This window comes from Canis aureus, chromosome 8 (genome assembly GCF_053574225.1).
Source record: "Canis aureus isolate CA01 chromosome 8, VMU_Caureus_v.1.0, whole genome shotgun sequence".
Classification (NCBI taxonomy): Eukaryota; Metazoa; Chordata; class Mammalia; order Carnivora; family Canidae; genus Canis; species Canis aureus.
The window spans coordinates 56,595,803-56,617,611 of record NC_135618.1 but is presented as its reverse complement, the minus strand read 5'-3'; the positions used below and the strand labels follow the sequence as shown (position 1 = coordinate 56,617,611).

The following is a 21,809-nucleotide window of genomic DNA, read 5'->3' as shown; positions in this document are numbered from 1 at the left end:
CTTAAAAAAAAAAAAGTAAGCTCCATAAGCCCAGTTCTCTTCCAGCTAAAATAACCACATCTCAAGCAAATCACCCATGACAGGAATGCCCCAGTTGTAGGCTTTTGTCACTGGGTTTGCTGATCACAGTGATGAAAGCAGATGTCACTGAGAGAAGAGTTGTCACCCACCCAAGTGATCCTGGGGTCCCCACTTACTGTAGCCCATCAGGATGAGCGCTCCTATAAGCATGATCAGAGTCTGCAGGGCATCTGTATAGATCACAGCGGCCAGGCCACCTGGGGTTGAGGGTGGAGAAAAGCACTGAGGTGAGTGTGGGGTACCCTGATGGAGAGGAGTTACCCTGAGAAGCAGACAGAACCTGGAAGTTCAAGACCTGCCTGAGCAGATTTCTTAGTGTTGTTTGCAAAGATAGCCACAGGCTCTCCTTGCCAGGTACATGCCCATTTTGTACTGTGGCTTTCCCGCTCCTTCCATGTAGAGGTAAAGCTGATATCTCTACTTCTGAAATATGAGTTTGGCCAAATGGCTTGTTACGGTGAGAGCGATACTGTACAGCTTCAAGCCTAGGCCTCAAGGGCCCAGAAGCTTTTGCCCTTGCTCTCATGTTGCCCTGAGACCATCATGTTTCTTTAAGAAGCCCACTTGCACCTCCTGGGGGGTGATGGCTCACACAGGGGAAAAGCTCAGCTAACCTCCAGCCACATGAGTGGGCTATCTTGCTCCAGCCAGCTGTTCCAGATGTCATCTACCTCCCATCCTCCATCGAGCCAGGTGAGACCAGTTAACCATAACCCTAATGGCAAATCTATCAGCATCTGGATAGCATGATCTTTCCAGTCTCTGCCCTGTACTATACCTTTCTCTCCCTTCTTATTAAAGGGGAAAGAGATCCTTAACTGATAGCACATTTACAAGTGGGCAAAGTCAGTGTGCAATAAAAAACCTGCACAGAAGTGTGGTGTTCTACTTGATTCCACTTCCCTTGCCAGCAGGAATCAGGACCCTATCATAAACGCGGAGAAACCTTTGATACTGGCCCTGACGTTCTGCTGCAATTAGCTGGCCAGACTCCAGTGATATCTTGCCACTAAAAGCCCATATCATTTCTATACTGGTGATTATTGAATATTTATCATGTGCTAGGTGAATGTTGAGTGTTTTATTCAGTCATTCAGCAAATCTCTGGTGAGCACCCTACCTAGAGGCAAACCAAACAGCATGTTCTGTCCTCAGAGAAATTAATGTAAGAGGGACACAGATCCCCAAACAAGAAAAAACAAAGATAAACTGCCTTTTGCCACTAGCAACCATTTGCTCACTCAGCGTCAGCCACTTTGCCCTTTTTTCCCCCAAACAAGCAAAGCATGTTCTCATCTTAAGAGTATTTACATGCTCCTATCCCTCTGCCTGGACTTCTCTTCCTCTGCACTTCTCTCTAGTGCTTCCTTCATATCATTTAAATGAGGTTCAAATATCACCTTAGAAAGGCCTTCCCTGAACATTCTCTATGGAAAAAACACCTCCTTACCCCATCACTCCCCGTCTCTCCCTGCTCAAACTTCCTTCAGAACACTTATCAGAAAAAAAAAAAAAAAAAAAAAAAGAACACTTATCAGACTATATAACAATATATCCTGATATTAGTTCTTGGTTTCCTTGTTCATTGTCTATCTCCTCATCCCCATTAGGATATAAGGTCCTTTGGAGTAAAGCTTTTGTCTGTTTTGTTTACTGCTGCACCCTGCTTCCTAGCACGATGTCAAGCACATGCTAGGTAATATACAGATATATTTGCAGAATGAATTACATTACACGAAGGCAGAGAAACTAGAGCAGAATATGAAGATAAAAAGGCAAATATTCAAAACCAGATACCCATCCAGGCCCTACCAGTCTCTCTCCTATGATGTAGCTCTGACGGGGATAAAGGAGGCTGCCTGACTTCAGATTCCAGAATTAGAGACACTTACCATCTAGCTTTACAGAATGCATGTAAATAAACATGCTCAGCACTGACAGTACTCAATAAATAGTTCTTCAATCAATAAATGGAAAATAGCTTGATGCAGTTGTGGTGCATCTTTAAATCCTTCCTCTCTGATTGGGAAACCCTCTTCCTTTGAACAAGGGCTTAGAGAAATTACCTTATCTGGGGTCATGGAATGAGGTGTAATGAATGAATGGTTTCAACACATTGGACCACCAGAAGATAGGCCAGGAAAAGATCAGGGGGTGCCACAGCCTCTCGAGCATCACCCCTCATTCAGACACACCTGCAATAGTGTACAGAGCCGTGATGGCCAGCAGCCCAACTATGGCCACGTAGAGATCCAGGTGCAGAGACTGCTGGATAAAGATGGCGCCTGCATACATGTCCACCTGGAGAGACATGAAGTTGACAGATGAAAGAATAGACAGACATTTTCAGCACAGGTTTCCCTAAGCCTGGATTCTGGCAAACACAGAAGAGTCCTATACTGCTCTTTCTTAAGCCACCTCTTCCTAGATCGGGGGTCTCAAACTGGAGCCCTGTGGGCCATTACATATGACCCCCATTCACTGGGCTAATCCAACAATCTCCTCAGTGGTCTTCCTGCTTCTACTCTTGGTCTTTTACCCTCCATCCTTGACACGGCAACCTTTATCAAATCTGTAATGATCATATCATCCTTCTCCTGCCCATTAAAATTCTTCAGGGCCCCCGCCCACTGGCCCCAGGATAACATCTACGTAGATATGTTAGAATTGCATGCCAGGCTTCATGGTCTGCTCACCCTTTTGGCCTCATCTTCTTCATTGCTTTTACATTCCCTGCTTCCCCAACAAGCCATGTTCACCCATCTGAAATGCCAGTCCCTCTTCCCTTAGTTGGTGATCCTCCCCGTTCATAATTTCCCTTGTGAAGGCTTCCCCACATCTGTAGCTTCCCACCAGACCGAGAGGGAGAGTTCTGAAAGGATGTTGTCATCCAGCGTCTTTCAAGCCTGCAGCTGGCATAGAGTCAATTATTGTTGTTTGGATTGAATGGAATTCCTCTGCACCCGGCCCCCTCACTTGGGACAAGCTCTCCCCAGCCCCAGCTGGAAGCAGAGGCAGCAGCAGCATGACTCAGGCTGGCTGAGCACATGCAAGCCAAATACATCTGCTTTTGGCCTCTTTCTGGAGATCTGCCCATCCAACCAAAGGTCAGAATGGGACAAGCAAAGAACCCAGGAGTTCTGTTTAAAAAAAAAAAAAAAAAGAAAAGAAAAAAGAATGGGACAAGCTCAAAGGGCCTCAGCACATGAATAGCAAATGACTGCCCGATCCCAGAATGAAGATAGCAGCCCCCACCAAGGATTGGCAGAGCTCTGGGAGTCCCATTCTGTGACCCGCACCATCCTGGCATGTTTCCAAAGAAGCTTTGGCAGGAGAGGACGGAGGCGTCCTTCACCCCACCTTTTCTCCCGTCTTCCTCTGCCCATGCTTATCCTTTCCCCCCACTCCTCCCATCCTCTAACCTCCCTGAAGCCTGCCCCACAGGACAAAATGCACATGCACGGGCAGGACACACTCCCAGTGGGTATAATCGATCTTCTCCCCATGATTTAGGGATTTGACCAAGCTGTGTCCCCTCCTTACCGAGATCTTGGTGAAGATATAGATAAACAGGTAGAGCACAGCCAAGATGATGGGGATCCTGTTGCCACCAAAGCGTTTCCTTAGGTATTCTGGCATCGTGGTGACCTGGGGGACAGAGCTGTGCTGTCACCACCCACCTGATTTGGGACACATGGCCTCAGGGCACTGGCCCCTCCCCTCCCCTCTCTCCTTTCTCTAACTCAGCAGCACTGATGATCTTATCATAGACTTAAGAAAGGAAGAGAAAATGGGGGGGAGAGGGGTGATTTAGTCGGTTAAGAATATGCCTTCAGTTCCAGTCATGATTTCAGGGTCCTGGGATTGTGTCCTGTGTCAGGCTCCCTGCTCGGCAGGGAGTTTGTTTCTCCCTCTCCCTCTCCCCTCACTCATGCTGTGTCTCACTTTCTCCTTCTCTCAAATAAATAAAATCTTTTTTAAAAAGACTTTGGGGGGAACGCCTGGGTGACTCAGTGCTTGAGCGTCTGCCTTTGGTTCAGGGCGTGATCCTGGAGTCCTGGGATCGAGTCCCGCATGGGGCTTCCTGCATGGAGCCTGCTTCTCCCTCTGCCTGTGTCTCTGCCTCTCTCTCTGTGTATCTCTCATTCATAAATAAATAAATAAATAAATAAACAAACAAATAAAATCTTTTTAAGAAATAATAAAAAATAAAAATAAAATATACATTGGTGTGGGCACCAGGGTGGCACAGTGGTTAAACATCTGCCTTTAGCTCAGGGTGTGATCCTGTGGTCCTGGGATTGAGTCCCACATCAGGCTCCCCAAAGGCAGCCTGCTTCTCCCTCTACCTGTGTCTCTGCCTCTCTCTCTGTGTCTCTCATGAAGAGGTAAGTAAAAATCTTTTTAAAATAATACATTGGGGGTGTAGTCATGTAGCAAAGAAAATTAACACACCAGCTACATTCAATGAATAGTTTATCCTGATTCCATTCATAGATTAATTTTTTTCAAAAGTAAAATGTCACCATACCGTTTAGTTACACATAATGAAATCTGGAAAGCAAAGCAAGGAAGAGAGTACAACGAACACCCAGGAGAAAGCAAGGCATCGTCACGTGCAAAAGGCACAGGGGGCAGGTTATGATTTATGTGTCAATCTGGGTGTTCACTTTACAACAGTTTGTTAAGCCACACATTTGTGTTTTATCTTTTTTTTTTTTTGCATATTTATTTCCCAATAAAAATGGAGTAGGCAGCTTTTTATTTTTTCCCAGCATTGGCTTTTCTCATGCACTGAATCTCTCCTTTGAATACTTATATGATGCTGCCCCAAGGGCGTCTAGAACCTGAGAATTTTGTATTGAACAGCATAGCTTGGAGATCCTTTTCCAGCCATCTAACTGACTTCATCCATTTGCCCAGCAGGATATCCCATAGTGTGGTTATCCTGCTCCCCTATTGATGGACATTGTGGTTGCTCCCACATTTTCCTATTATAAACAACCACAGCTGTCAATTCAAGTCTTCTCCTCCTGCTTCTTCTCAACCTCCAGGCCCGTGAATTCCTCCCTCACTCACAGCAGATATCATTACCTTTTCCTTGCCAGAGAAAGTGGCTGAGAACATCTGGCTGCCCTACCTAGGAAATAACCTGCATCTCCACCCATCTTTACTCCTTTCCATAGAAGGCGCTAATACATACTTATTGATGCTTTGGCCCCAGAGACCATGGGTCCCAGTCCAGTGTTGTTACACCCCAGATATTTTGTCTATAAGGGAACTAGTCACAGGTGGAGGTGGGAAGACCCAGGCCAGCCACTTAAAAAGGTCTTCTTTTATTTAGATTCCTTATTATCTCCAAGGTTACTTAACCATGTACCCCTGCCCTTTATACAGGATCACACTACATCTGGTACAAAGTGAGTTTTAAAATGATTCCTTTAGCACCCTTCCCTACTTCGTGTATTTTTTTAATATTGCATTTTTAAATATTGTCATAATAAAGAGTTAAAATCAGGGATCCCTGGGTGGCGCAGCGGTTTGGCGCCTGCCTTTGGCCCAGGGCGTGATCCTGGAGACCCGGGATCGAATCCCACGTCGGGCTCCCGGTGCATGGAGCCTGCTTCTCCCTCTGCCTGTGTCTCTGCCTCTCTCTCTCTCTGTGTGACTATCATAAATAAATTTAAAAAAAAAAAATTAAAAATAAATAAATAAATAAAGAGTTAAAATCAGTTCTTGCTTTATGAATAATGTGATCTTGCCCTGTGTGGTAGGACCTCTGAAACAGAATGATGTCTAGACACTAGGAGTGACGTGAAGCTGTCAGATCAAAGGTGATTTTTTATTTTTTTAAATGTTTTATTTAGGGCAGCCCTGGTGGCTCAGCGGTTTAGCACCGCCTTCAGTCCAAGGTGGGATCCTGGAGTCCCACGACAGGCTCCCCGCATGGAGCCTGCTTCTCCCTCTGCCTGTGTCTCTGCCTCTCTCTCTCTCTGTGTGTCTCTCTCATGAATAAATAAATAAAACCTTTAAAAAAATAAAATAAATGTTTTATTTATTTATGCATGAGAGGGGGACACAGAGACACAGGCAGAGGAAGAAGCAGGCCCCCTGCGGGGAGCCCAATGCAGACTCTATCTGGGATTCTAGGATCACGCCCCGCTCAACCGCTGAGCCACCCACACAGCCCAGAAGTGATTTTTTTCAAACTGCTTTTTCAAGGAGTCTAAAACAAGTGCCATTCAGAAACAAAAGTGCTGACCTTTCACATCTGCCAGACATAGCTTCATTTTTACAGTTCTTTTGTGCAAAGGAAGAAAAGTAGTCACATGTTATGGCTTAAACATCTAAAAGATACTATAAGAGTCCCCTGGGTGGCTCAGCGGTTGAGCGTCTGCCTTTGGCTCAGGTCGTGATCCTGGGATCCTGGGATCAGGTCCCGCATCAGGTTTCCTGCAGGGAGCCTGCTTCTCCCTCTGCCTAAGTCTCTGCCTCTCTCTGTATGTCTCTCATGAATGGATAAGTGAAGTCTTTAAAATAAATAAATAAATAAATAAATAAATAAATAAATAAATAAATAAACACTATGAGTCTCATGTCTATGTCTTGGCATTGAAAAAAAATTTGTTTTTGAGCTCCCGTTTCTTACCAAGTGTGAGGTGTTCAGGAGGGGGGTCCCCAGGTCTCGTCTTTCCAGTGTCCCTCACCTTGCGGGCATCCCCCCACCCCCAGGGACCGGCTAATGGATGTCCTCAGGTGGGAGGGAGGGAACATGAGGGGGACCCTCCCAAGGAGTTTCCCCATCCCATAGCACCCCGACTCCCTCAGACTCACCTGACCAGCGATATAGATGGGAAGGAAGATCCAGGCCAACATGAGCACCAGAAACAAGCCCTGCCCAAGAAAACAGAGTCAGGACTCGCCTCCCACCCACAGCCAAGTGCTGATTTGGGTTTCCCTCTGCACCTGGAGGGACCTGGCCTGGCTCTTCCTTGGGTTCAGGACCTCCTCATATTTCCATGGTGAAATGGGACAAGGGGATGAAGGAGGAAGGAATGGAAATACGTGAACCCTGTTATGCGGTAATGTGCATAGTGAACTTAAGCCTGCAGCACAGAATAAGCATTTTTAAAATGTTAGTCATGGGGCACCTGGGTGGCTCAGTGGGTTACACATCTGCTTTCAGCTCAAATGTGATCTTGGGGTCCTGGGATGGAGCTCTGCACTGGGTTCCCTGCTCAGCAAAGGGGTCTGCTTCTCCCTCTCTCTCTAGCCCTAAACCCCCAACCTTTAACCCCTGCTTGTGTGCACTCTCTCTCTCTTGCTGCCTCTCTCTCTCAAATAAATAATAAAACCTTTTTAAGAAAAATAAAAATAAAACTGTTAATCAGTATGAAGGTGAAAATCCCTACTGATTGTGCATGCCCACCTCTCAGTGAAAATCATACTTCGCATGAGCCCCACGACACAGGACAGTGTGTCCTAACTCTTGGGGATCTGTAGGGTGGCATAAAAGTCAAGAACCACTGAACCACAGAACTACATTTTTGTGACGGCTGACTGGTATCCAACACACAGAAATACCTTCGGATCCCAGGACACTTTCTATCATCTGCATCCACAAGGGAGAGGTTCTGAGCCCTCCTCTCCCACACATTGGCTTGTTGGGGTCCAGCTTTCTGGACCCACCTCAAGCAAACCCAGGTGAGACAGAAGCCTGAAGACTAGGGGTGCCATTGGTGCTTCCTGCTTGTTTTCTCATGAAGTAAAATTCTATTTTTAAAAAAGTATATGGCAGGGGCACCTGGTGGCTCAGTCAGTTAAGCATCCATCTCTTGGTTTTGGCTCAGGTCATGATCTCGGGGTTGGGAGATCAGGGTCTGCCTTGGGCTCCGCACTCAGCAACAGAGAATACTTGGTTTTCTCTCCCTCTGCCCCTCCCCTCACTCCAGCGTGCATGTGTGCACTCTCTCTCATAAATAAATAAATAAATAAATAAATAAATAAATAAATAAATAAAATCTTAAAAAAAAAAAAAGTTACACGGCACTCACACTCTCCCCCCAGGATCCATTAGAGCTGTATCCACCCTGGTAAAATACTTACACTCAACTCATAAGCAGTGACAGAAATGCCTGTAGCAGCTCCCGACCCTGCCAGGCCAACAAAATGTCCACTTCCAACATTGCTGGCAAACAAGGATGCCCCCACCTGTGGGGAGATGGACAAGTCAGATCTGGGAGCCAAGGTTTATGGTACCTTCTCCCCACCCCTAGTTCTTCCCATGCTCCAGAGACACCAAGACAGAAGTAGTGGAGAAGGCAAAGCCATCCCTAGCCTATCTGGCACATTTTCTTCAAGCTAAAAAAAGAATCTTTTCCCCCGAGACTCTTTTATTTCCATCTTTCAGAAATTGGCATAATAAATATGCATATTTATGATGGCTAAAATGTGAATTGTGCCCTATAGGATTGTGCAGTGCACAATATGAACAACTGAACGCAGCTTCCCTGGGGGAAAGGATGACTGGTATTGTGGACGGTGCTTTATGATGAAAATCAGGAAGCCTGTGTTGTATCCCAGTTCTGCTTCTAACTTAGCAAAGTAGATAGCCCTCCTTCTGGTAGAACACTAAGTGGCCAATGCATATACTCATTGTATCCAATGCCTGGTCTCAACTGATTAGCCCAGACAGCCTTGGGCACCTGGCCCAAGCTGGGTCAATTACATTTTCTCTCCTGGGAATCTGGAACTGGGACATCATCTCTGTTACTAAATCCTAGCTAGTTTCTCTCGATGAAGCCTGTATTCTCTCGGTTCAATATAGAGATTAGCCTGTGATGGAAAGTTGATAAAGATTTATTAGTAAAAAAAAAAAAAAATAAGGAAATAAAAATAAATAAAAATATTTATTAGTACCAAGCTGTGACTTTTTCTTTTATGTAATCAGGAGGATTGACAGAGAGTAGGAAAAGGATTATGTTCACTACTATGTAATTTGATGATATTTAATGCTGTGCCAGCTTGCAATGGAGAAATCTTTGGGCAATTGTTACTCATACTTCAGGAAACAGTAGAGTATAAGATCCTTTGGGAATAATGCTCATCCAGAAGAAAAGAAGTTGCTATGGGCAGATGGAAGGAAGGAAAAAAGAAAGGAAGGAAGGGAGGGAGGGAAACCATGTCCTAGTGACATCACTTGAGCCTCTGCCCTCAGCCATACCTGAAACCAACCTAACTAGATTTTTCCCTTAGGTGAGCTGATGAATTCTTTTTGTTCCAATTTGCATTGGAGCTAAGCCTTCTCTAGCCTTGACTTCCACACAGCACGCAACCAGAATTCTGAGAGACCAAAGGCTAAACAGAACATTAGCACTGGAATAATCTTTGAGAAGTGACTTTAATTGAACCAAAGATCACTTACTGGCCACCACACCATGTCCGCTCCAGCAAGGAAGTAGCCTTTCACTGTGTCTCTCTTGGTCTTCACTGTTGACTGAAACAAAGAAGAGGGGTGGATAAAAATCACAGGCATCCCAGAGTGCCTGGACCCTGGATTACCAACTGGGAGTCCAGCAGGCCAGACTTGGACATCAAATATAGTTTGGGTGTTTGTTTGTTTGTTTTTTACCCACAGTTAATTACCCACAGTTAATTTTGGGATCCCTGGGTGGCTCAGCAGTTTAGCACCCGCTTTTGGCTCAGGGTATGATTCTGAGTCCCACATCAGACTCCCTGCATGGAGCCTGCTTCTCTCCTGCCTGTGTCTCTGCCTGCCTCTCTCTCTCTCTCTCTCTCTCTCTCAGTGTCTCTCTCATGAATAAATAAATAAAATCTTTTAAAAATATTTTTTTAATTTCAATGCTTTAGAGAAGATATACATTCTTCAGTTCAATTCAACCCCTACCACTCCTTGCTTCACATTCTTTTAAAAATATTTTTTTAATTTCAATGCTTTAGAGAAGATATAAATTCTTCAGTTCAATTCAACCCCTACCACTCCTTGCTTCACATACTTATGGCTCACCTATGCATTTGAGTTTTCAACCCATGGCTCATCTAAGAGAGCTCATGATGGGCACCACTTATTGAGTGTTAGTGCTGCATTGCACCATAGTAGCACAGCTGTCTGACACCACACTATGCATCTTACAGCATCATCTCATGTTAATCCCTACCAACCTCCATGAAGTTGCTGTCATTAGACCAATCTAACTGATGAATTAATGGAGGCTCAAAAGCAAAGTTACTTATCTTGTGCCACATTTCTAGAAGGGCCAGGAATTCAGACCCAGGTTTGATTTGGGAACCCATGTTCTTAGCTGGTCTCCAAAACCATCTTTAGAAGGAATGAGCTTCCAGGCATTAAGGGTGTTTGAATAGAGACATGTTGGCTACTGAGTAGCTTGTTGGATCTTGGTTAAGTTGTTGAACTCTGAGCTTGGGCGTGAATGTTGGTAAGGGGATTCTTACTGGATAGGAGATGGCATGAAATGGTATCTTATCATCCCTGCAAATGCTCTTGCTATAGAAATAACAGAAGCTGTGGTTCATTCCAGCTGAATCCTGACACAGCAAGTTTTTGTTTTTGTTTTTTTAAAAAAAGAACTCCTTGGGGCACCTGGGTGGCTCGGTGGCTCGGTCTGCCTTCAGCTCAGGTCGTGATCCTGGGATTGAGTCCCACATGGGGCTTCCCATAGGGAGTCTGCTTCTCCCTCTGCCTATGTCTCTGCCTCTCTCTGTGTCTCTCATGAATAAATAAGATCTTAAGAAAAAAAAAAAAAGAACTCTTTGAACAGTCATTTAAATCCAAGGCTTCCCAAACCAGTAGTACATCAGTCTCCCAGTTTTCTTATGAAAATATAGATTCCTGGTGACTCCAACTTCACCCTCCCCTAATCCTGACCCCAAGTCTGTCTGACTTGAAAGCTCTTACTTTTAACATCTCATCCATCTCAGTATGTTCTGCTAAGGGGTAGGGGGCAGAGAAAGGCCAGATGTAGGGTCTTTGGGATTTCCAACACTTTTATCCCCTTCTTGACCTGGAAGGGGGAACTCTAAGGAGTAAGAGTAGAAAAATTATAAACAGTTGGATTGAGGGACACTTTGTTTTTTAAGGCAATACAGACACATGTCTCAAAAATAAAAGCAACTTAAAATGACATACAGTGAGAGGCACCTGGGTGGCTCAGCGGTTGAGCATCTGCCCTCAGCTCAGGGCGTGATTCTAGAGTTCCGAGATCTAGTCCTACATCAGGCTTCCTGCATGGAGTCTGCTTCTCCCTCTGCCTATGTCTCTGCCTCTCTCTCTCTCGCTCTCTCTCTGTGTGACTATCATAAATAAATAAAAGAAAACAAAAAACACTTAAAAAAAAAAGCATGAAAAGATATCCAAGAGACTATGTTAGGTGGAAATTAGCAAGGTAAAAAAACATATGTAATAAGTTACTTCCTGTTTAAGAAAGAGGTAAATACACATAATAATATTTGCTTGGATTTCTATAAGGAAACTCAAACTAAGGTATGAACAAGTTAACAATAGTAGTTGCCTGTGGAGGGTACGGTAGTAGTAGTGAGACTTTTCACTGTATGTCGCTTTTTTCTTTTTTTTTTTTTAAGATTTTATTCATTTGTTTATGAGAGACACACAGAGAGAGGCAGGGGCATAGGCAGAGGGAGAAGCAGGCTCCGATCCTGGGACCCCAGGATCACACCCTGAGCCAAAGGCAGATGCTCAACCACTGAGCCACCCAGGTGCCTCTCACTGCATGTCATTTTAAGTTGCTTTTATTTTTGAGACATGTGTCTGTATTGCCTTAAAAAACAAACAAAAAAGCCAAAACAAAAACCAAACCTTCCTTTAAAGAGTATTTATTTATTTATTTATTAGAGACACACAGAGAGAGAGAGAGAAATTGAGAGAGAGAGAGGCAGAAACACAGAGGGAGAAGCAGGCTCCATGCAAGGAGCCTGACGTGGGACTCGATCCTGGGTCTCCAGGATCACACATGGGCTGAAGGCAGCGCTATACCGCTGAGCCACCAGGGCTGCCCCAAACCTTCCTTTAAAAAAGAAAATAGAACACGGCCTTCAAAGTGAAGGAGATATGGATTCAAACTCCAGCTCTGCTTACTAATTTATAAGGACCTTACATTTCTGAGCCTCAGTTTCCTCACCTGTAAAATGGGCACATTGATAGTGTCTTCTTTGTAGATGTCTGTGCAAAGTACGTGGGGTAACATAAATGTAAATGCCTAAGACGGCGCCTGACACATGGTCAACACTCAGTACATTTTTACAGGTGTAAAGTTCCGACTACTTTATGAGCTTGAGTTAGTTTCTTCCCGTGTCTCCCCTGGCCTGGCTTACCCAGAGTCCCACAGCCAGGACAAAGATGAAGTACAGAACCAGCACGGCGATGTCACCCGGCTCCAGGCTCCTCTGGGGAAAAGCCTCCAGGGGATCTGACTGGGGGGTCTGAGGGCTGCTGGAGCTGCTCTCCATGGTCCTGAGCAAACTCTCCAACCTGCGGGAAGTGCAAATGTGTCAGGGGCCAGAACCAGAGGCGCATCGCCCACACTCTCTGGGGCTGCCTCCTCGGAGCACCCAAATGAGAGGACACCCACGGAGGGATGTGTGGTAGGGACATCACCCGGGAAGGCAGAGCCACCCACCCATCTGTCTGTCCATCCGTTCACTCATTCATTCAGCAAATACAGTAAAGCCAACAGCTAATTTTTAGCAATTCAGCCCTCACTTGGCAAATATTAAGAATAAACAGCATGAATAGTACAAATGGTTTCATCATCCAAGAGTGTGAGTCAAACAAGACACCGGAGTTGCTCCTCATTTCTGAGGAACCTCTGAGCTAGGTGATGGTCAAGCTGACAATTTTGTCGACGGATCAGCTAAACACCATGATCTTGTTCTAATGCTGGATAGGCCCATAAAATTCCACATATTTAGTGATATATATATTGCCTCCGACATGCCAGGCATCATCCTAAGTGTTTACTATTCATGAGCTGTCATCATTCCCATTTTACAGATGGGAAAATTGAGGCACAGCGACTTTAAGTAACTTGCCTGAGGTAATACAGCTCAAGTGGTAGAGCTGGGATTTGAAGGCAAATGATCTTGCTCCAGAATGCATATTTTGAACCACTAACTAAGTTGTTTCTCAGTGTCCTGCACTTGTGTGGGCAATTTAAGGGATTTCTTTATTTTTTTTTAAGATTTATTTATTTATTTATTTTATTTATGAATGATAGACATAGAGAGAGAGAGGCAGAGACACAGGAGGAGGGAGAAGCAGGCTCCATGCCGGGAGCCCAACGTGGGACTCGATCCCGTGACTCCAGGATCACATCTTGTGCCAAAGGCAGGCACTAAACCGCTGAGCCGGGATCCCTGGGTGGCGCAGCGGTTTAGCGCCTGCCTTTGGCCCGGGGCGCGATCCTGGAGACCCGGGATCGAATCCCACATCGGGCTCCCGGTGCATGGAGCCTGCTTCTCCCTCTGCCTATGTCTCTGCCTCTCTCTCTCTCTCTGTGTGACTATCATAAATAAATAAAAATTAAAAAAAAATAAATAAATAAACCGCTGAGCCACCCAGGGATCCCCAATTTAAGGGATTTCTAAGGTGAGCAGATAAATGTTCCCTTCAAGGATGTGTACATTCTAATCCCCAGAACCTGTGACTATATTAGGTTATATGGCCAGAAAACAAATTTAAAGATTTTTCCTGGATTATCTGAATGAGCCTGTTGCAACCACAGGGGTCCTTAAAAGTGAAGAGAGAATCAGAAGAGAGAACCAGAGATGACAGCGAGAGAAGGATTTGGCCCAGTGTTGTTGGCTTTGAAGATGAAGAAATAGGGATGGCAAGCCAAGGAATGCAGGCAGCTTCTAGAAGCTGGAAACAAGTTAATGCGTTCCACCCTAGAGCCTCTGAAAGGAACTCAGCCCTGCTGCCACCTTGAGGTTAGCCCAGTGAGACTCACTTAGAACTTCTGACTTCCGGAACCGTCAGATAATAACCCTGTGTTGTTTCAAGCTGCTGCGTTGCTGGTAATTGGAAACTAATAAAATTCCCAAGGGTGATTTTCGACCTTAAGTGATTTGGGCATTGACTTATTCCTGTGTTAATGTGTGACTCAACTCTGGGGTTTGGGGAATGAAAAGACTCAGTCCCTGACCTCTACGATGTGTAGCCCAATACTGGGAAATTCACTCATCAGATAACAACACAAAGATGTTCCATATAAAGGAGGGGCTTAGAGGCAGATGTGCTAAAGATTCAAGCTTAGAAGCATAAATCAGGGGCTCCTGGGCGGCGGGCGGGGCGGGGAGGGGGGTTGAGTCAGTTAAGCATCTGCCTTCGGCTCAGGTCATAATCCCGGAGTCCTGGGATCGGGATCGAGCCCCACCCCCCCAGTGGGCTTTCTGCTCAGAAGAGAACCTGCTTCTCCCACTTCCTCTGCCACTCCCCCTCCTTGTCTTCATGCTCTCTCAGTCAAGTAAATATAATCTTAAAAAAAAATCAATAGGACTTGGTGATTTGTTGACAGGGTAATAAGAACTAAGGAGTCGGGATCCCTGGGTGGCACAGCGGTTTGGCGCCTGCCTTTGGCCCAGGGTGCGATCCTGGAGACCCGGGATCAAATCCCACGTCGGGCTCCCGGTGCATGGAGCCTGCTTCTCCCTCTGCCTGTGTCTCTGCCTCTCTCTCTCTCTCTCTGTGACTATCATAAAAAAAAAAAAAAAAAAAAAAAAGAACTAAGGAGTAATTTCGTGCTTCTGCTCAGAGTTGCCCACAGACAGAGCAGCCTGATTACCTGGGCAGGATGATCCTTGTTTCTAGAGTAGGTTTCTTCGACTTCAAAATCCCTGACATTTTGGGCAGGATAATTCTTTGTTATGGGGTGAGAAGGCTATCCTGTGCATTGGAGGATTTTAACAGCCTCACCAGGAGCTCCCTACCAGATGCCTTACTGCCCTGAAAGAGGCAGCTGGATGTTCACTTGGAGAAGGTGCCTCAGGGGGGCGCTCCAGGATCTTAAGTTCCCTTCCCACATCAAGGATAGCTTTGGACTTAACCCCAGGGGCTGCACCTTGCTTTGTTCTGTAGGCCAGGTGGTCACAGCTGTTCAGACCTTGGACAAGGCGTGGCCCCCTCCCGGGAAGGGAGAACCCCAGAAACCAGGGATCCACTGCATTTATGGAGAAGAAGGAAGGAAGAGAGAGGAGAGAAGGAGGGGGGGGGAAACAGCTGGTACTGGGAACACCCAGCTCACTTACTCTGTCCTAATGCAGGAAGAAGGAAGTAGCAGAAGCCGGGATGCCCTTCAGTCTAAATTTTATGATCATCGTCCTCCATGAAATTGGATAATAACCTGCTTGGAACTAACCTCACTGATCCATGCACTTGCAAAGCCTTCATGCAAGAACATGGGAAGGAGACTGCCGTTTCTAGGGTGGGGGCAGAGGCTCATAAAGGGGCACCTGGGTGCCTAGGTCATTTGAATGTCTGACTCAGGATTTCATCTCAGATCATGATTTCCAGATCAGGAGATCCAGCCCGGGTGATGGGCTCGGGCCCCACACTCAGGGCAGGATCTGCTTAAGATTCTCTCTCCCTCTGCCCCTCCCCCACTCCCGCTCTCTAAAATATTAAAAAAAAAAAAAAGGACGGAAAGGCACATTCTGGGGACTTGGGGAGGAGAGGCCTAGACGGTCCCTCGAATTATCTCAGGGGTGAAATCCCTATTAGGTAGGGAGTGCTATTGTCCATCACAGGTGAGGCAAGGAACCTGTGGCTCTGGGAGGTTTAGCATCATGTCCAAAGCCAGGGCGCAAACCCACATCTGTATGGTTTCACAGCCTGTGTTTTTTTTTTTTTTTAATTTATTTATGATAGTCACACAGAGAGAGAGAGAGAGAGGCAGAGACATAGGCAGAGGGAGAAGCAGGCTCCATGCACCGGGAGCCCGACGTGGGATTCGATCCCGGGTCTCCAGGATCGCGCCCTGGGCCAAAGGCAGGCGCCAAACCGCTGCGCCACCCAGGGATCCCCCACAGCCTGTGTTTTTAAACACTTCAACCTGCTGCTTCCAAATCGCGGGGCTTTGGGGAAGGATGAGGGCTAGGAGCTCAGGACGCAGTCCAAGGTGGAGATTGATGCTGAACTGGGGAGTGGGGTGGTTTGTTCTAGAACCCAGCAGGTCTGGAAGGGAGGCAGGAGGGCCAGTGGGTGGAGGGGCGGGCCAGCCCCTCCCCCAGCTGCCCCTTGCAGGCCTCTGCCCGCCAGGCACCGAGGGCGAGGGCGGCGGGAGCCCATAAACAACTTATTCATCCCGGCCCTGGGCAGGCTGGCACGGACTCCAGGCTCTTCCTGGGCCCAGGGAGGTGGGGGCCCTGCAGGGGCTGGGAGGGACTGGCCGTCTGCACGGCAGGAACAGGCGCGGGGACCCGGTGCTGAAGGGCCCGGCCTGGCGCTCACTCCACCGCGGCCCTCTGACCGCGTCTGCTCAGCCCTGGGAGGCAGACGCCGTCCCCAGTCCCCTCCACAGGCGGGAAAGGGAGGCGTGAAGACGGTGCGGGTGCTAGCCACTTGCTTCAAGGTCACAGTAAATGCCAGAGGTGGGATTCAAACCCAGGTCCTCGACTGTAGGAGCTCGCATTGTCCACTACTGGCTGCTCTGTCTTTACTGCCTCCCTTCCTCCTGCCCTTCCTTCCTGTCTGCCCCCTCCTTCACTCCTTCCCTCCCTCCTTCTGTTTCCACACACACACACACACACACACACACACACACACACACACACATATTTATTAGGCACCAGCTGTGTGCCAGGCTCTGTGCTGGGCCCTGGGGACTCAGTGGGACAAACATTAAGCACCAGCTGTGTTCCAGGCTCTGTGCTAGACACAGAGGACAAAGTAGTGAACAGACACGGTCCCCATTCTGGTGGGTTCCTCCACCGGCCCCTCGCAGCACTGTGCACAAGAGCCCCTTGCACTGTTCCTTGCACAGTGCTCTTGCCCGGCTCCAGGACGGCCACGCTGGGGGTGGGCTCCGGCTTCACCTCCTGCGAGGGACCCTCTGTGACTGCGGGTAGGGTTAACGGGAGTCTGGACAAAGCCGGCGTTGTAACAATGGCTTTGTTTGCCAGAACACCCTGGCCTCGCGGTCACCAATGGGCTGGAGAACAAAGAAGCTCAGCACCCAGGGACGCTGCTCACCCTTTTCCTTTGAGCCAGTTACATAATTTGCCACGCCTCGGTGCGAGGAAAAGACCAGAAACATGGCCACAGGTGGGGCGGGGGCATCTGGTTCCTTAGCTGGCTCCCCCATGTGCGTCCACTGCAGGAGGGGGTGCAGGAGAATGGGGGTGAACATTATTTTTTATAACTTTTGTGTGTCTTGAAACATTTCATAACAAAAAAAAACAAGACTTATAGGATAAACCCATCTGCGTATATTAAATACATTCCAAGACATGAAATAGCTCGATGTATTTTAAATAGCTCGATGCAGGCCTATCTGCCAAGGAATGTCAAACGCATTAGTGGGGGGGCAGAGAGCATTAGTGGGGGGGCAGAGAACGAGAGAAAGAGGCAGGGAGAGGGGGAGGGGCCATGCATAGACCAGAGATGAAGACAATTTTACTACAAGTTTTAATTATAGACGAAAACTCTCTGGAAAAGAGATGTACTCTGACAAAGGGTGGAGATATTAGAGCTGCATTGCCCAGTTCAAATCCCAGCTCTACATCTTTTTTTTTTTTTTAAGATTTTATTTATTTATTCATGAGAGACACACAGAGAGAGGCAGAAACACAGGCAGAGGGAGAAGCAGGCTCCATGCAGGGAGCCCTATGGGGGACTCGATCCTGGGACTCTGGGATCACGCCCTGGGCTGAAGGCAGCGCTAAGCTGCTGAGCCACCTGGGTGTCCCCCAGCTCTGCTTCTTACTAGCTTCGTGACCTTAGGTCAAGAAACTCTGAGGGTCAGTTTTCTCATCTGTAAAATGGAGATAGGTCAGTTAAGCTCAGGTCTGGACCTGGAGGTCATGAGTTCAAGCCCCAGATTGCACTCCATGCTGGGCATGGAATCTACTTAAAAAAGAAAGAAAAAGCAGATAGTAATCAGACCTGTCGCAGGTTTGTTAAGAGCATTACCGGAGTTCATTATATAGTACGATTAAGTCTAGAATACTTGAGTCTGTCTCTGCCCTTGTTATAAAAAAGGGTAGGGGGGCACCTGGGTGGCTCAGAGGATTGTGTCTGCCTTGGGCTCTGGTGATGATCTCCAGGTCCTGGGATCAAATCCCATGTAGAGCTCTTGGCTCAGCTGGGAGCCTGCTTCTTCCTCTGCCCTCTCCCCTTGCTCGTGCTCTCTCTGTCTCTCTTTCAAATGAATAAATAAAATCTTTAAAAAAGAAAAAATAGAGCCTGGACTTTGTGGTCCAGCAGATCCCGACCACCTGCATGTGTGAATCTCATTTTAAATGCACAGCCCCCCAAGAGGTCAGGTCTTGGATCAACCCCATTGAACAGGTGAAGAAAACAGAGCAGAGGGCCCTGGGCCCAAGGTCACACCACTGGTAAATGACTGAAACCAGGTCCAGCCTGGGCTTTAAGCCCTGAGCTGGTAACCATTGCCTGGTACTGGACCCTTGGCAGGGAGAACTCCAGGGGTGATGACCTTTGGTAATGAGCTTATCTCATAATTTCCTAAAGAATAGAGCATCCAAATGCCAAGGAGGCATCACAAGGGGGTCACATCCCATTTGGAGACCAGGCTGTTCAACCCCAGTCCCTGCCCCACCCCATGCGATGGCCACTGCGCCCACCCTGATGCTGTACCAGACATTAGAGAGCCTTAGGTCATGCGTTCAATCACTCACTCACCCACCCAGTGGTCCTCGAGTGCCCGTGATGTGTGGGGCACCGCGCCCAAGCCCGGCCAGCGGCTGCCACGGCATGCAAGCACACCATCGAAGCATTCAGGGGGTCTTTTTCGGCTCCCAGGATCTAATGCTCCCTAATTCATTCCAGTCTACTTCCCGAGCATGGCTAAATCCACCCATTTTTCCCTCTCCTTTACTTCCAGTGCTTGCACCCAAGCCAGCCGCACTTCGTCTAGACCAGCACAAGGACCTCCCGCCTCCCCTCCTTCCATTCCACCCCTCAGATGGAAGCCAGAGGGATCTCTGGCCAGGTGTGGTCAACCGCAGAATCGTGCTGCCACTAATGTGCCCTGCGATGGCCCGCCCTCACCTCACCCCGGCCCTCTTCCTATTCCTGGTGGTAGGGTCTTTGCCGTTCTGTTCCCTCTGCCTGGAATGCTCTTCCCTATGGCCTCGGCTTGATCAGCTGCTACCCACCCTTCAGATGTCACCCTATCGTCACAGCCCCAGAGGAGCTCCCTCTCAGCCTCAATCTAAATCGAGTCCTTGGAACGCCTGGGTGGCTCAGTGGTTGAGAATCTGTCTTTGGCTCAGGGCATGATCCCAGGGTCCTGGGATCAAATCCTGTATCGGGCTCCCCACAGGGAGTCTGCTTCGTCCTCTGCCTCTCTCTCTCTCTCTCTCTCTGTGCCTCTCATGAATAAATAAATAAAATCTTTTAAAAAGCAATCAAGTCCTTGATTTGCCGACCTAGCAAACATGACCTCTCATCACTGCTGAATCACACATCTGATTTGTATGAATGTTTCACTGCTGCCCATCCCCGCTACGCCATAAGCTCCTTGCAGGCAGGGACCGTGTCTGTCCTACTCACATGGTGTCCCCAAAGCTGGCACTCAACAAACATCTGTGCAACAAATACGGAATTTTCAGAGCTTTTGCCATATGCCCTTGTACATTATCACACACACACACACACACACACACACACACCCCACCTCCCACCCCCCACCCCACAGAAAGTCCTATCCCCAGGACCCGGGGAGGGCACCTGTCTCATCGGCTTCCCTAGAATCATTTAGCAGAAAACTGGATATTGTGGGTAAGCTCCCAGTTTTGCTGGTTGAGGCTCGACTTTGCACACTTGTGCACACTTGGACGTGTTTCTAGTGGCTCTCAGTCTCTATGAATTAGGGTGGCTGTGTCCTCGGGGCTGACCGTCCAGTGAGACCAGGCCCAGGATGTGACGCCCTCTGCACGTGCCCAGCACGTTCCAGCAAAACTCATATTTGCCTGGCAAGTAGCAGCTGGCCGCGGTGACAGCAAGCATAGACATTGCCACCTGCATTTCACTTTGGGTCCTTGAGAGACGCCAGGCCTGTAGCCTGGGCTGAAGTTTACACTCCCCTTTAACAGATAAGAATCCGAGGCTCAGTGAACTGAGTCTCTGACCGTGGGAAGGGGAAGGACAGGGACCTGCACCTGGTGCCACTGGCTGTACCCACTCCCCCAAATGTACTCCACTCCTCCGGTATGTGAGCACCCCAACCCCGGGCTCACAGCTGGAGTCCTCTCAGCCACCACCACCTCCAGTCCTCCCACCAGCCTCCCCAGTTTGCAGAATAGCTGTTAGGCTGGGCGGGGGCAGGTAGGGAATCTTACCTTCTTCTGGGTGCTGGGCTCACTTGCCCTGGGTAGGGGGGGCCCCGTCCGTGGCTTCTGAGGCAGGAGGACTGTGCGAGGAGGGGGACACCTGGGCCCCTCTGCTCTCACGGCCAGTGCTTAAGAGGACGGTGGCTGCCCTCTCCTGCACCGCCTACAGCTGGGAGTCTCCTTGCGGGTCAAACTCCAAATTCCAGGCTGGGCTGCAGCAGGGATCAGAGGAAGAGAATGATCTCCCCAGGCCAAGCAGAGGCTGGGCCCAGTCCTGAACCCTTGAACTTGAACTCGGAGCAGGCTTCTGTGGGGAGGATGGCCTGCCCTTAGCTCCGCCCACACAGCCTCCACTGAGGGCCTCACCTGGAGGGGGGCCCATGGCAGGGAGGGGTAGGGGAGCGCAGGAGCCCCGCACTGTCCTGCTGCACTCACCCACTCTTCCAGGCCCGCCTCCACGCTGGGGACAGGCGGGCTTGGGACGGGCTGGGGGAGGGGGGAGGAGAGATGCTGGCGGGGGAGGCAGGGGACAGCGGAAAAATCCCAGGAGGGCACTCGCAGCCCGGGCCCCACCGCAGCAGCAGCAGGGACAGTGAGACACCACGCTTTGTTCAGCCCCTTTTCCCGGGTGTGCTCCAGACCAAGGCTGGGCAAAAAGACAGGCATCTGGAACCCAGGGGAGACATCGGGAGGGCCCATGACACCAGGACCGGCAGTGCAGGACGGCAGAAGGCTTTCACTGGATGCTCTGAGCATTCCAAAACATTTTTAAATAGATACCAGCATTTACAAACCAGGAGACTTGAAACGAGACTCTGACTTCTCACTTTCATAGAACATTCTGAAGATCTGGCCACACCAGGCCCACATGGCCACGGGGCAGCTGCTGGCCAGAGCAGAGGTGTGGCCACCCTGTCATCACAGACCCCACCTCCAACCCCCCTCTCTCCCTCAGTAGCCCCAGGGGGGCTCAGGGTGTGCAGCCCTGCCCCCCAAGCCCCTGCCCCCGCACAGGGTAATTCAGAAAGACCAGAGTAGTGACTCCGCCCCAGGCTTTGTTCCAAGGGCTTTCTTTCCACATTTTGCTCACTTGATCTTTTTATCAACCCTCTAAGGCAGATTCTATGATTATCTGGCTTTCACAGAGGAGGAAGGAGAGGTAA

The 21,809-nt window shown here is 48.4% G+C and overlaps 1 protein-coding gene across 2 annotated transcripts in view; it reads right to left on the bottom strand.

Moving 5' to 3' along the window:
* The window catches only part of SLC5A11 (solute carrier family 5 member 11), a 44,114-nt gene extending 23,008 nt beyond the window's left edge, over nt 1-21,106 (bottom strand). The window contains exons 1-9 of one of the 2 annotated variants that reach the window (XM_077907070.1): nt 21,013-21,106; nt 20,656-20,858; nt 12,451-12,607; nt 9,506-9,577; nt 8,188-8,292; nt 6,916-6,975; nt 3,625-3,729; nt 2,277-2,382; nt 198-278 (exon numbers count right to left, since the gene is read on the bottom strand). In XM_077907070.1, coding sequence (XP_077763196.1) covers nt 198-278; nt 2,277-2,382; nt 3,625-3,729; nt 6,916-6,975; nt 8,188-8,292; nt 9,506-9,577; nt 12,451-12,585 — 664 coding nt within the window. In that variant the 5' untranslated portion in view covers nt 12,586-12,607; nt 20,656-20,858; nt 21,013-21,106. The remainder of the gene's footprint in view (nt 1-197; nt 279-2,276; nt 2,383-3,624; nt 3,730-6,915; nt 6,976-8,187; nt 8,293-9,505; nt 9,578-12,450; nt 12,608-20,655; nt 20,859-21,012) is intronic. The other variant, XM_077907071.1, reaches the window with a different exon arrangement.
* Nucleotides 21,107-21,809: the final 703 nt, after the last annotated feature.